The sequence below is a fragment of the Thunnus albacares genome, chromosome 9, assembly GCF_914725855.1.
Source record: "Thunnus albacares chromosome 9, fThuAlb1.1, whole genome shotgun sequence".
NCBI classification, from domain to species: domain Eukaryota; kingdom Metazoa; phylum Chordata; class Actinopteri; order Scombriformes; family Scombridae; genus Thunnus; species Thunnus albacares.
The window spans coordinates 21,954,503-21,967,823 of record NC_058114.1 but is presented as its reverse complement, the minus strand read 5'-3'; the positions used below and the strand labels follow the sequence as shown (position 1 = coordinate 21,967,823).

The 13,321-nt window shown below is 39.6% G+C and overlaps 1 protein-coding gene across 1 annotated transcript; it reads left to right on the top strand.

Moving 5' to 3' along the window:
* Positions 1–358: 358 nt before the first annotated feature.
* Positions 359–11,725, top strand: dio1 (iodothyronine deiodinase 1). The gene is made up of 4 exons (XM_044361508.1): positions 359–803; positions 884–1,027; positions 10,218–10,417; positions 10,807–11,725. Exons 1-4 carry the CDS (start codon positions 467–469, stop codon positions 10,870–10,872), a joined length of 747 nt encoding a protein of 248 aa, XP_044217443.1. The 5' UTR covers positions 359–466; the 3' UTR covers positions 10,873–11,725.
* Positions 11,726–13,321: the final 1,596 nt, after the last annotated feature.

The following is a 13,321-nucleotide window of genomic DNA, read 5'->3' as shown; positions in this document are numbered from 1 at the left end:
TGAGAAAACGACAGAACAACAAAACAGCAGACCAAAGGAGTGGTGAAGAAACATTTGAATTAAGCTAGCCAGCAAAAGAAACCATGGAATTTAAATTTTACTTACATTCATCAAATGGTGAGAAAGGGGACTCATGTGATGCCTATATCACTCTGTGTCTGCTAGAGGTCTGGTAATTAAACTAATATCAATTAACGGATTACAAAGGAAATGAGGGTATGTGAATTAGGAGAGAAAGGAAAGTGAAACGGAGCACACCCTCAATTTCCCAGCCATCCCACCAGTAGTTTTCGTACGAGCAAGTATTTGCTATTCAAGTTCTGGAAATTACGACCTCACAAAGAGGCCTTGAAGGCAGCTTTTATCAAACTTGAGCGGAGTAGGCGGAAACCGACATGTCCAACAATCAGATGACAGCTTGGCAAGAGACGCAGTGAAAGCCGGAGTTCACCCTCAAGGAGCAAGCATGCTTTTGCAAAAACTGATGGTCTACCTTTCGGCAGCATGCTTGTTTTGCTTTGCGGTAGCGCTTAATTTCATGCTCAGCATCATGCATTTTATTTCACCAAGCCTCACCAAGAAGCAAATCCTCAGAATGGGCGAAAAGACCACCATGACCCAGAACCCAAAGTTCAGATACGAGGATTGGGGTCTGACATTTACATCTTTAAGCTTCATCAAAACCGTCTCTCAGCACATGTGGCTGTCTCTCGGGCAAGAGGCGTTTGTGGGCGGAGAGGCTCCCGACTCACCCGTGGTCACCATGGAGGGAGAGAAAACAAGCATCTTCAAGTTCTTTAAAGGTGCGTTACGGAGATTAAAGCTTTCAGGTTATGGTTCAGTTGTATCTCTCTGTTCCTAAAGTCTGAGCTGTTTTCTGCAGATAATAGACCGTTGGTGCTGAGTTTTGGAAGTTGCACCTGACCACCGTTTATGTACAAACTTGAGGAGTTCAAGCAACTCATCAAGGACTTCAGCGATGTGGCTGACTTTCTTGTCATCTACATCGCCGAGGCGCATTCAACAGGTGAGTGGAAGTCGCCAAAGTGACAAGTGAAGTCTTTATCAGCATGACCTTTACTGGTAGAGGAGATAGTATGCTTTCAAAATCGATGAAGTGAAGGCAGTAAAAGCAAACTTCATGTTGTAGAGCCCGACCAATACTGGATTTTGGGGCCAATACTGATATTAGGGAGCATAAAAGTTCGATATATTATATATATCGATATATTGGCTGATATTCTTTATTTTTATAACACACATTTTTTGCAATAATCCCTCAAATATCAAACACTTGTGACAAAGATGTCTTATAGAGGCTGGATATTTTATAGTTTAACAATAAACTATATAGTTCAAAATTACATCAGTGCACTGAAACAGTAAACTTAATTTAATAACTATAACTATAAATAAAACAACACAAATAAAGCAAAATATCTATTTATTTCTCTCTCTCTATTATATATATATTTAACTTGAATTAAGAAAAAGGATCAAATATACATAAAAGGCTGCCTATATAACTTAAAATTGGACAACATATAGACTAATACCGATATATGTGGGATAGGCCAATATTGTCCAACTGATATATTGGTCGGGCTCTATTATGTAGGGTGAAGTCAGGTAATTTGGGACACTTTTTGGTAGATAGAGAGAGAGAAAATCACCTAAAATTCTGAGGACTACCTTAAATGTAACTTTTAGAACTTGCTATGGCTCTCTGCTATATTTCTATAAAGAAAATATGTTGCCAAGTAAAATACTTCAGAAACTTTGGACCTTCAAACACATCACAAACCCCTACCTTTTTTTGTTTAATATTTACTCTGTCCATCCTAGTTATCTCAGACCAATCAAAATGATTGTTTCATGTAAAGGACATTTGTAGCAACAACACAATAACATGTTTGATGATTGGCTGCTAATATTTAAAGAGCCCAAGATGTAAAACCTTATTAGTCCCATTTTACCTGATGTCCCAAATTATCTGACTTCCCCCCTAGAAACCAGGAAGTGTTGTCGTTGTGACGCTGATGAAGTGCAGAGAACAGTAAAGTGCTGCTTAAAAAAGTTATTTGTCTCCATCTTGCTGTTTCTTCTCATTAAGAGTGATCCAGTTACCACATTTAGAACCCTCACGTTACATTTGGTGGCTGTGGTGGTATTTATTTGGTGGTTTTATGCATTTGTTGAGTTGTTGTTATTCCCCTGAGCTGTGAATATTGTCACTTTTTGTGCTACCAGGATTTTTTTCACTCTCTGAGAGCAGCTATTGAACTGAAAACTATATTTTAGAAATATTATGGATTTTAGCAGTTTTTTCCCTATTTTCATGCTTTTTGTGATTTTTGAACAGGGCATTTTTCTCCCACTATGTCTGATCATGAAAGTGAATCTGTGCATGAGCTGCAACCTGCTCCCACACAATGACAAAGGTCAGTGGAAGGACCAGTTGTGCCTTTTTAGCCCCACATACTATCCCTGGAAATTGATTGTCTGCCTGCTTTTAAAGGAGATGGGACAGAATCTTTCACGAGTTGGTCTCAACACTTTGAAGAGGCATTGCAGGATATGACTTAACCTGATACAGATTTATCTACAGTGATGGTCTCCATCCTCCCTACTCACTGGGCTGATGCTGCATTTCTATACTGGGATAACCTGCCTCCTTTAACAAAGAGAAACTATGATTTAGCAAAGGACAAACTCAAGGACGTTTATGGGCCAAAATACTCCCTGCCATTCTTCTAAACAAATGTAACTGCTGGCCCTCGTAAACCAGGTGGAAGTTTGAATATGTATAGTGCAGACATTACTTATCTTGTGCTAGAAGCCTTTCCCAACTATGACCACAATGCACGAGAGGGTGAAAAATTCATCCGCTTTGTTGCCGGCTTGGATCCAGCCTTACAGTCAAAAATTCATGAGATGGGTGCAGAGAAATTCGAGGAAGCTGTGCGCATTGCCAGCCACTGTGAGAAAGTACGTGCAGCGCTGCAGCTGACCACTGCAGAATCCCCATACACTCTACCTTCAGAACAGGTAGCTATGGTTCATCCGCAGTCTACTGATGACAGACTCTTTCATGCAGTTGAGCAGCCGACTCTTACTGTGACCAGCTTGAAATATGAAGTACAGCATTTACAAGAGAAATACAGTCACTTTGCTCAGCGTTTGCACTCCAGACCTTACAGATCCTCCTCCTGTGAAGCTCGATACAGTGCACGCAGTTTCTCTCCTTCACCCTACCATACCAGACAACACCCCAGAGACCATTACTCATCTGAGCAGTGTTATAGTCATGATTTAGAGTCTCACTACGAATGTTGTCCTTCACCCCTTGTTCACCAGAGATGCAATGAATGGAACAACAATGACAACTGTGACTGGGGTCACTCTCCATCATGCCCATCCTACCAGTACTCCAAGTACGGTAGCATGGGCACAACATATTTTCAACAAAAACATATTTCGATGTTGTTACGTTTATATAACCTCATTTACAAACTGCTTGTCATTTGTGAACTTCACTGCATTTGTTGGTGGGTTTTTTGAGACTCCCCTGGCGCGTCTCGTTTCACAAATGCATTTTTTTCAACAGGGAATTATCTGTAGCCAATCAGATGGCTTCTTATTTTTCAGCTAATCACATGAGCGTAGATTTGAGGGTGTGATTTAATGTGATCACATAGTGTTACATCTGCACAGTCTGCGATTATGAATTCAAACACAAGGAGAGAACGTCAAGCAGTTGCCCAGCGTCTGGTGGCCGCTCTCTACAGGTAAGTGATAACTCTCCTGTCGTGCATGATTAAATATATTTGAGTTATGAATGCGTTAGGTAGCCAGCTAATGGATGATCCTAGGTTGTCTATCAGCATTATACTGTATCTTTGCATGAAAATTAAAAAGTTATTATTATTATTATTATTATTATTATTATTATTATTATTACTACTATTATTATTATTATTATTATTATTATTATTATTATTATTAGTTAACGCTAGTGTTAATTCTCACATCACTAACTTAGCAAGCATCCATAACTCAAACATATTTAATCATGCACAACAGGAGAGTTATCACTTACCTGTGGAGAGCAGTTACCAGACTCCATGTTGAGGTTGACCTGTGGGTAGATGTAACACTACATGATCAAATTAAAATGATACCCTTGAATATATGCTTACATGATTGGCTTAAACAGAAGGAGCCACACACAAATGCAGTGAAGTTCACAAATGACAAATAGTTTTCAAATGGTTCAACAGTTTGTATATAAATGTAACATCCAAATATGTTTTTGATGAAAATTGCAAATACATTTGTGGATTTCTACTATATTTATTTAAAACAAGGCATATTTATGTGTGCATCTGAAATACATTTGTGAACCTTACTGTTTTTTATATGCGGATTTGTTTTACATCAATATACAATGATAACTATTTGTGTATGCATTGAAAAATATTTATGTGGAGAGAGTCATTTATATATAAATCCCAAAATACATTTGTGAATCCTTCTGTGTGCATTCATTAATACTGAGCCTGATCTGACTCCACACATGACAACCTCCTCGGTGCCAGGTCATTCAATGGACAGGGCCTGGACCTCTTAGGCAAGTTAACCATTGGAATCAGACTTGAAAAACAGGTATGGCAGCTGGAATTTTAAATTCTCAGAGGTGCTTACTAACCAGTCATATTAGATTGGGATTTTCTGGAAAAACGCCATGCCCTCCATGATCTCAAAAACAAAGTACTGCAACTGTGGGACATGAAAATTCCCCTATTGCCCAAAGGACATGAATTTGCTGCTTGCTGTAATGTGTCTGAGCTAGCACCCACTAGGATCCCAGCTATGAGTGAAACCCTCATCACACCCTGTGTGTCAGCAGCTACACCTGCTTCTCCTATATCAACTGACAACTGTGTTGCTCTCATGCCCAACCCAGCCTGTGACATCATCGTGGCACACTCTCTCAGTGAAGTTCAAAATGACACAACTGTTGTTCAACTCGTAAATCCCTCCAGAGATGATATTGAGCTGCATTCTGGACAACAACTCTATGAGTTTCATTCTGCTTCATCTGTAGACATCATACCAGTTGAGGAGACATGTTGAATGACCATACCTGTATATGATGCAGCTCCACCTGTACAGATAGATGAAGTAAACCTGTCAACTTCTCAGGTTCAGTCTCTGAAATCACTGCTTCATAAATACTCAACAGTATTCAGTAAACTCTCAGAGGACAGAGGTTGAACAGGCATAATCAAGCAATCATATTCGCACTGGTGATGCTACACCAACTTAACAGCAAGTCTACAGAGTAAACACCAGAACAGAGCTGAAATACAGACTCAAGTTGAAACCTGTTGAAAGCATGTCATTGAAGAAAGCTACAGTCCCTGGGCTGCACTAGTGGTTTTGATGCAAAAGAAAAATGTCACATGGCGTTTCTCCCTGGACTATAGGAAACTCAATGCACTGACAATCAAAGATTCACACCCTCTTCCCAGAGTTGATGATGCAATGGATGCTCTGTCAGGGTCTGCCTGGTTCTCTACATTGGACCTCCTGCATGGATATTGGCAAGTTAAGCTGGAACAGAAAGACCATGAAAAACAGGATTCACAACAGGCAGTGGACTTTATCACTTTAAAGTTATGCCAATGTGAGTCATCAACACTCTAGCACCATGCCAACACTTTAAGGAGATGGTACTTCGTGGCCTCCCTTGCGAAACCTGCCTAGTCTATTTGGATGATGTCCTCATTTAAAGCCGCTCCCTCAGCAAACATCTCCAGCATGTGGAAGAAATCCTCTCCCTATTTCAGTCAAGTGGCCTCAAGTTAAATCTATCAAATTCTGTCTTGCCAGAGATCAAGTTAAATATTTCAGCCATGTTGTATCCAAGAATGACATTCAACCAGACTCACGAAATATGAAAAGTGCTCAAGACTGGCCTACTCCACACTGCACAATAGAAGTAAGAGCATTCCTAAGACTTTGTTCGTATTGCTGCAAGTTCATCAGGAACTTTGCACATCAGTGTTCCGCTACATGCACTCACTGAGAAAAATGCACTCTTCCAATGGACTTCTCGATGTCAGGATGCATTCACTTACCTGAAACATGCCCTCCCAAGCCCTCCAGTGGTTGCATTCCCTGATTTCACATTGCCATTCTCCCTCTACACGGATGCTTCATGCTCTGCTATCGGTGCTGTGCTAGCTCAGAGACAGGGACATTAGGAGAAAGTAATTGCATATGCTAGCCATGTTTTAACAAAAGCAGAAAGGAAGTGGTCAATCCATGATGGAGAACTCCAGGCTATTGTCTGGGCGGTACGTCATTTTCACCACTACCTCTACAAGCAGCCCTTTGTTATTGTCATAGACCACAAACCTCTCATCTGTCTCTCTTACAATAACAGAACTGGTTGTCATGCAAGCTGGGCTCTTGAACTTGATCCTTTTGAGTGGACTGTAATTCACAAAGATGGCCGCAGCAACCTTAATGCAGATGCAATGTCACATTACCCTGCTGACACCAGACCTACGGAACAGAGCACCTCCTACACTGCTCCTGCCAGTCCACACCCTGACAAGAGACACTCAAGTCCTGTAAGTCTATCTTGTTCTATCAGTTCTGTACATCACCACAGCTCCTGCAGTACTGATCGAAAGCCTGTTTCCTGTAACCAGACTTTACCACAGCCTCCTGGTCCAGACTTACAGTGTGCTACACAATCTGTTTCCTCCACAATTGTGCTTCAACTCCCTTAAGAAGATCTTAAAAAGGAACAGCAGCAAGATTCTATACTGTCAGAGGTCACCACAGACTTTCCTTTCATAATTGTTCGCTCTGTCATAAAGTTTTCAGTTCATCCACTAAGTCAGTGCTGCACCAAGTTGTCCCTCATGCCTTAAAAGACACTGTTCTAAAGCAGCTGCATGGAAATCCAGTATCTGGTCATCTGTCTGCAGATAAAGTCCTGAAACAAGCAATGTATGCAATGCCCAGTCCCATACCTCACCAGAGAGCACCAGTGAAAACAATTGTTGCTACTGAGCCATGCCAAAAGGTCACAGCTGACATAGTTGAGCTTCCCATCACAAGTCATGGCAACTGGTTTGTGTTTGTTGTTCAAGATTATTTCTCCAAGTATGTCAACCTCTATGCCATTCCAGACCAGCGCTCCAACAGTTGCAAAATGTTTGTTTGAAAACTTCATCTGTGAACATGGCATTCCAGAAATGCTGCACACAAACCTTCAAAGTCTACAGCAACAAAGAGCTACAATGTATCTGACTGCAGCAAGGTCCCCTCATTGGCCCCTCGGCTCTGCCAGCCACAGCCCCAATCCTGTTCTCACCCATCCCCTACTCCGTGGACTCAGTGTTTGACTGCTCCCCCCTCTGGCCAAGTCATGGTTAGGCAGTCTCCCAATGTTCCCTCTGCCCCTTCTGGGCAAGGCTCTGGTTCTACACTGTGCCCCAGCAGACGTCAAGTTAGACCTGGACTATGTTCTTAAGTGAGACTGTTGTTTTGTTCTCTCTAGTAGCAGTTTATTGTTTTGTTTGCTTATGTGAAACAAGGACGTTTCTTTTGTGAGAGAGGGAGGAAATGTAAGGTTTAAAAGTTAATTCATATATTTGAGTTAATTTACTAAAAATATATTTACAATGTTTTCACAGTTAACTGTTTACATATTTATGTTTATAAAGTAATTATTTACATACAGTGCTTCTTGAGAGTTTGTGAACCCATATGAATTCACTCTATTTCTGTATAAATGTGACCTAAAACATGATCAGATTTCCATGCAAGTCCTAAAACTAGATAAAGAGACATCAGTTACACAAATGAGACAAAAACCTAACGCTTGTTCATTTATTTATTGAGGAAAATGATCTGTTACATATTTATGCATGGCAAAAGTATTTGAACCTCAAGGATTATCAATTCATTTGAAGGGGAAATTAGAGTTGGGTGTTTCAATCAATGGGATGACAATCAAGTGTGAGTCTGAGAGGCCCTGCCTTATTTAAAGAAGAGAAATCTTGGTCCTAACTATCAAAGTCTGAGCTTCACAACACAGGTTTGTGGAAGTGCATCATTGCTCAAACAAATGAGATTCCTAAGGACTTTAGAAGAAGAGTTATTGATGCTCACCAGGATGGAAAGGGTTACAAAACCATTTCTCAAGAAATTGCTGTTGCTGTCAGGCAGATCGTGTACAAATGGACATCCAACACCATTGTTACCCTCCCCAGGAGTGGTCAACCAACTAAGATCACACCAAGAGCAAGGCGTGTAATACTTTGGGAGGCCACAAGGGACCCCAGGGTAACATCTAGGAAACTAAAGGTCTCTCATGCAGTGGCTACAGTCGATGTTAATGAGTCCACCATCAAGAGAACATTGAACATCAATGGTGTGCATGGCAGAGTTGCAAAGAGAAACCCACTACTCTCCAAAAAGAACATTGCTGCCTTCGTTGATTTGCTCAAGACCACATGGATAATCCAGAAGGTGATTGGAAAAATGTCCTGTGGATGGAGGAGATCAAAATCAAACTTTTTGGCTTGAATGAGAAGCATTATGTTTGATGATGAGCAAACACTGCATTCCAGCATAAGAACCTTAACTCATCTGTGAAACATGGTGGTGGTAGTATCATGGTTTTGGGCTGCTTTGCTGCCTCTGAACCAGGACAGCTTGTAATCATTGATGGAGCTATGAGTTCTGAGTTGTACCAGCCAATTCTACAGGAAAATGTGAAGGTATCCGTCCGTGACCTGAAGCTCAACAGAAAGTGGGTCATGCAGTAAGACAACGACCCTAAACACAGAAGTCGTTCTACCAAAGAAAGGTTAAAGCAAAAGAAAGATAATGTTTTGGAATGGCTGAGTCAAAGTCCTGACCTTAAGCCAAAAGAAATGCTTTGGAAGGACCTGAAGCAGGCAGTTTGTGCAGGAAGCTCACCAACATCCCTAAGTTGAAACTGTTCTGTTCAGAGGAATGGACTAAATTTCCTCCAAGCCAATGTGCAGGGCTAATAAACAGTTACCGGAAATGTTTAGTTGAAGTTGTTGCTGCAAAAGTGGGTCACACCAGTTACTGAAAGCAAGGGCTCACATACTTCTGCCTCACACAAATATGTAAGATTGGATATTTTTCCTCAATAAATAAATGAATAAGTTTCATGATTTTTGTCTCATTTGTTTAATTGGGTTCACTTTATCTAGTTTTAGGACTCCTGTAAAAATCTGATCACATTTTAGGTCATATTTATGCAGAAATAGAGAAAATTCTAAAGGGTTCACAAACTTTCAAGCAGCACTGTATTTACATGTTTAAATATTTACATCAGCATATCTAAAACAGTTATAATAATCTCCTAAATCTTCCTCTGTGGTTTTCCTCACATTTACCTCAGGTCATGCAACCTAAAATGTCTTTGTTTTTTTCCTGACTGAAGAGTCCACAGCCCAAAGACATTAAATTATCATGGAGAAGTAAAAAAAACAGAAAATATCCACATTTAAGAAGCTGGAAACAGAGAATTTTCACTTTTTTTCCTATTCTTAAATAACTTAAAAAAAAAACCAAGTAATTAATTGTCAAAATAGATGGCGATTAATTTTCTGTTGATCGACTAATTGTTACAGCTCTAATAAAGTTTTAAAAATTAATGTGTACCTTGAAAGTACTTTCATCTACTCTTACATATGCAGGATACTTTATATATATTAATGACCTTCATTTTTCTGGATCTCTTAACATCCTGATGAAAAACCCCTGCAGTAGAGAACTAAATGTTAAATGCAGTAGTTAAGGGTTTTTGATTGATTATCTCATTTGGTACATGAGTTAAAAACTGATAAACTGGCTATGGTGTTTTCTTTTGACTGTCAAATCTTACCAAACAGTCTGATGTTGAGTCTTTTAGTTTAACAAAACAAGTTACTATAGAAAAGTCTTCAGTGTTAGAACACATGCGATGTAGCTCTGTGGTTAGAGATCGGGTAGTAACACTCTGTGTTCACTTTGATAAAACTCTTGACACCATCATGCACTTACACAACAACCATAAAATGTGATTTATTTTATGTATCTTAACTTAGATGGTATTTTGCAGCATTTAGTGTCATTCATTCATTCCAGTGAAATCACACACTGTGTCTCTATTTCAGATGGTTGGGCCTTTACCAACAACTTTGACATCAACCAGCACCGGAGTTTGGAGGAAAGGCTGTCCGCAGCACAGATCGTCGTTCAAAAGGAACCACTGTGTCCAGTGGTTGTGGATGAAATGAATGATATCACCGCAATAAAGTATGGCGCTCTGCCTGAGAGGCTTTATGTGCTGCAGGCTGGGAAAGTTGTCTACAAGGTGAGATTTGTGCAATCCTGACACCAAGACAAATGTCTGTACTTTCATTTCATCTGATCCTGATTGAAAAGTTTCTAGAAAGACAGAGGGAAATTTTCTTTCACCCCACACTCACTGCTCCTCTCATGCAATCGCGTGATTCGAAATAATGCCAGCATTATGGGTGTAAAACCGCGTGGGGAGGAGCCCTGAAAGAAACACTGGGATTCTTGGCATGGAGCCAGGCTCGCGTTAGTCATGCCAGAAATGTAGAATTACACATTATTACATGGCAGAGACTTGTCTCTGATTTCTTCAATTGATATGTTCTTTCTGATTCTAATGACAGTGGTAGATCTAAATCAAAATGTTATTTGTCATATTAACATTCTTCACTCTGTGTTTCCTAGGGAGGGATGGGACCTTGGGGCTACAGTCCACTGGAGGTGCGTTCGTTCCTGGAGAAGATGAAATAAGAAGGTTGTTAACTCAAGTCAAGCTGTGTACTTGCCATCCGACCAGTCTTAGGGGGTCTCTGTGTTCAGTGGGGGATAGGGGCTGCCCACTTTGTAATCAACATATATTACTTATATATCACAATACTACATACTTTCTCGCTTTTTGTAATCAGGCACACTATCAATACACTACCACGTCTACATGTAGTTCTATAGCTGCTGTTCAGCATCTCTTTCATCAAGCATAGCATAGCATGAATAGAAATATTGTAACCCCTCCAAACATGCATTCATGTTTCTTTCAGGCTCCCCTGTAATTTAAAAAAAAAAAAAAAAAAAAAAAAAGAAAGAAGGAGTGATCTCAACTGACAACCTCTGAGCTTGATCTCACCTCTCAGTGTTTCTTAGTGACGGCTGCAGATTAAACCGTTGGACTCTGTAGCCAGATAAAGTGAAAAACAGAGAGACGGACCAGTCCAGAGGTTGTGTTTGAGGTATCACAAAATGTACAAGGGATGTTAAGTGTGTCCATGTGTTATTTATAAAGTTTGAAAGACAGGTTCGGTAATCATTAAGTGTAATCTCAGTATCATTATACCACTATATACTGCATGAATAACTAAGGTTTTCCATTGTCTATGAATGCTCCTAAGTGATTTCACAGAAGGCTGCTTTTTTACATGACGATTACAGTGCAAACCTCTGGTAACTGTAATTTGATGACATTAAACTTAAAAGTAGACCCTTCTCAGAATTACGCAGGTGCATTTATGACTTAACATATTTGTATAAGTGTATTAACCATCTTGTGAAACAATATGCATTTTCCTTGAGTATTCTTGTAAAAGAATAAATTTGTTTCATGAAGGAATGTTGGGCCTAAATGTTTTCATTACAGTAAAACACATAACCTGAGAAGATTTATACATGTCATGATCTAAAGTATGTTGAAATCCATTTATTATTTCTGTTTGTATGATCATGATCAGATGATTGTCACCAAATGATCAGTGTTTTTCCATATTCCTACTGCAAGCAAACAGAAATTTAGAATAGAAAAAATTAAATCACTTTTTTTTTTTTTACTCAAAAGACATGATGATTAACATTATTACTCACACAGTAAATGATCAAAATGAGAAGTGTCAGAACTGTATGTAAACCATTGTTTGCCACATCTGTACTTGTATTATCGCCTCTCTGAGTTTTGTGCCAAGTTCCCCCCCAACCAATTAAGACAAAATAAGACTGTCTGCAAATCTACAGAGGTCTTCATTTTCACATCATGTCTCCTCAGAGAAGATAGCTGCGGGGCTTTAATGTTGACGCACGCAGCAGTCCTCCACCACATGAGAATCTGGCAGTTGTTTGCTGTCTTGTCTGGAAGTGATAAATGGTAAACGTACTGTACTGTATGTGGGTCATGCAAGATTACAAGTCCACCAGATCACATACAGACATGTGAGTTGAGGAGTGTGGCATTAATACCCTGAAACGAGTTAATACCTAACTGTCTTATCTTCATATATCGATCAGTGTCTACATATAATGTGTATCATTATATCATTTGAGGAAAAGTCCCTTCTTACTCAAAAACACAATTCTCTATCAGTGTCAGATAACCATTTATCAAATGTGAGGTCTGTTTCTTTTTAAAGTATGTTTTGATGAAAGTCTTTGCATGTGGTGAACATGGCTTATCTATTTTCATAATGGGATTTAGATGCAACAATCAGAGTTTTTAATTTCCCTCTAGAATAATTAGACACCCAACTGTTAAAGAGTATTTCTACAATTGGTTTTCCACATGTCTTAGTTTTTGCTGCTTCTTTTCCACACCAACACTAAACTAATATCCTGCTCATACAGTATATTTGAGTACACTTTGATGTTCTCCTGTAATATTTTTCATGATCTAAGAAATAAAAGAGCTGCATCTTTGCTGATGTGTGAAAGTCATGGTGAAAGTTTTTAAAGGAACCCTGTGATATAAATGAAATAAATTTGGAAACTACAGGGCCATACATTATGGTTACATGTCTTCTATTAGACTAAGGTAGTGAACAAAGCAGTTTTGTGTTACCACAGCTTTCATAACATTTCATAATATGTGGCTCTGAAGTAAGAGGTTTGGCTCCTGTCCAGCCAGGTCACATCCTGTGGAGCTCTCGCCAGCAGCTCTGCCTGGTTTCCTATTGTTAAACGGGAACCAGCACTCTGTCAGATCCTCTCAACCATGGACTAAAACATGCTAAGAATCACGTGTGAATCTTAAAGGTGAAAACAAATCCTGCATGTACAGTATGTTCAGTCCCTCAGAGAGAGTAAATAACGTGTCCAGGCCATAGGTCTCTGTGAAGCATGAGAGTCCATTCAAGCCCAGCAGAGGGCAATATGAAGTCATTTTTTTTCTCCAACAGGAGAGCAACAGACATGAAAAACACAGGCTGTGTTTATTTTGACTACT